The sequence below is a fragment of the Sprattus sprattus genome (assembly GCF_963457725.1).
Source record: "Sprattus sprattus genome assembly, chromosome: 3".
Lineage (NCBI taxonomy): Eukaryota > Metazoa > Chordata > Actinopteri > Clupeiformes > Clupeidae > Sprattus > Sprattus sprattus.
In genome coordinates, this window is record NC_137922.1 from 30,580,067 (window position 1) to 30,582,199 (window position 2,133).

The 2,133-nt window shown below is 46.1% G+C and overlaps 1 protein-coding gene across 1 annotated transcript; it reads left to right on the plus strand.

Annotated features, from left to right (window-relative positions):
- Positions 1–349: 349 nt before the first annotated feature.
- Positions 350–1,755, plus strand: LOC308362713 (uncharacterized protein; the record flags this gene model as incomplete). Its single annotated transcript, XM_080835440.1, has 4 exons — positions 350–359; positions 622–723; positions 809–1,325; positions 1,512–1,755. The coding sequence occupies 4 exons, from the start codon at positions 350–352 to the stop codon at positions 1,753–1,755; spliced, it is 873 nt and encodes a 290-aa protein (XP_080691566.1).
- Between the last annotated feature and the right edge of the window lie 378 nt (positions 1,756–2,133).

Here is a 2,133-nt window from a genome sequence, read left to right on the forward strand (position 1 = left end):
AAGGCCAGTTTATGCACAGTCAGCCCAGAGTGTCTGTAGCGTCGTTCCAGGACACGCCCAGCTGTTTTTATTTTCCGCAGCTCATGTGTGAACCAAGGAGCAGAGCGTGAGAAATTGACCTCACGTGTCTAACCGTGTGTGGCATAATTCTGCTATAGTGTGTAGTTATCCTGGAGATACAATTCTCCACGTGTCTATCTGTCTCACTGATGATGATTTAGAAACAACAATGATGGTGGCCCAAATCTCTTCAAAAGATAGTTCTTCTTACTCTGCTTCCCACATCTATGTGGTTCCATGCTTATAGTTTATCTTGCCTCATAAATACAAAGTAGATCTGTCTGCAGTAATGGAAACTCGTCAGGTTTTAAAGTAAAAGTTAGAGGTATTGTAACAGTCTGTTTAACATTTGTTAAGTTGTTTGGCTGTTGGGGAAAGTCCACTCGTATGGTAATTTTGCAAAGTTTAACATTATCTTAACTGTTTAACATTATTTACATGTCTATTTATATTATTTACATTTCATCAATTTCAGGGTGGCGTACGATATGTCAACCTGAACAGGGAAGTGCCCCTTCTCCGGCATTATTTTGCTGGGGAAGACACTCGCCCTGATTTAAGGCTCCTCCACCGCCAATCTGCTGCAACTGCTGAACCAGGACCGGGACCATGGGTGGGGGCCGACCATCGAGGTCCTGGTGTTTCTGTTTTGGCTGGCCAGCGGTACGTCTTACCTGGGCCCTCAGACATTGAAATGTGCCCCACCAAAAAATATTTATTGTCAAACTGTGAATTGCTCTGTCAACAGGTGCGTCATACCGCGTGGTGTCGAGGGCATTCGACATGCCCAAGACCACGGTGCACAGGGTTGTGCACAGGGTCTGTGGCTGTGTGGTGGAGGCGATGTCGACGGTCATCAGGCTACCTTCCACTGAAGAGGGCAAAAGAGAGGTATCGGAGGGTTTTGCCCGACTGGCTAGGCATAGGGCTTTTTCCAGGGCCATGGGAGCCATTGACGGCTGCCATGTTCGTATCAAATCCCCGGGAGAGCCCTATGGCCAGGATTATTTCACCAGGAAATTATTCCCATCTATACAGCTGCAAGCAGTGTGTGACCATGCAGCGCGCTTTATAGATGTTTTTGTTGGATATCCAGGTTCTGTCAACGACTCCCGGGTCCTGAGGCACAGCCCCCTGTTCCAGTCTGCCGCGTACCCACCCCCTGATACCTTCTTGTTGGGTGATGGGGGGTACCCCTGTCTGATGAGGCCCATTTCCCTCATCACTCCATTCAAGAATCCACTCAGGGGAGTGGCACAACAGAGGTTGGTACATTTAAATATGTGATTTTAATTACATGTCGCTTTGACAACCAGCATAGTCAACCGCGTAGCTTAGCATTCACGGTCCTTTTAATTACAATGTCATATAGATTTAGCTGTGTGTACTTACATGTCATTCATTTTAATGTCATTCATGTCATTAATTTTTTCCCCAACACTTACTTCTAGGTTCAACGCGCATCATGCCAGAGCCCGTGTGGTCATCGAGCGGGCTTTTGGCATGATGAAGACCAGGTGGAGGTCCATCTTCCTCTGTGCCTTGGAGGTGGACGTCTCATTTGTACCAGATGTCATTGTGTGTTGCACTATGCTTCACAATGTATGTCTGGGCAATGATGATGTCCTACCGGTGGATGATGAGGAGGACCCTGAAGAGACTGTCGGGAGAGGACCATGGCGACGCAAGTGGTAGTGCCCTGCGAGACAGCATTGCAGATCAGCTGTCCGCACTTCAGTGTCTTCCACCGGAACACGATTATTGTTAGATTATTGTTTATAGTTGTATAGTTCTTTGATAAATACATTGTTATATACAATAGTTCTTTGATAAATACATTGTTGTATAGTTATTTCATTAATACATTATTGTATAGTACTTTTATTAATAAGTTGTTATAAAGTTCTTTGTATATTTTCTTTACTGCCAGGAGCCAGAGGAGCCAGAGACACCACACTCAGTCCATCCCACCCTACTCACTACACTCACTCACTCCCAAAAACAAAAATGACCAAGGAGGCAGGAGGGTGGTCGCTCCCTGAGCCTGGGCCCTCCCGAGGTTTCTTCCTACAT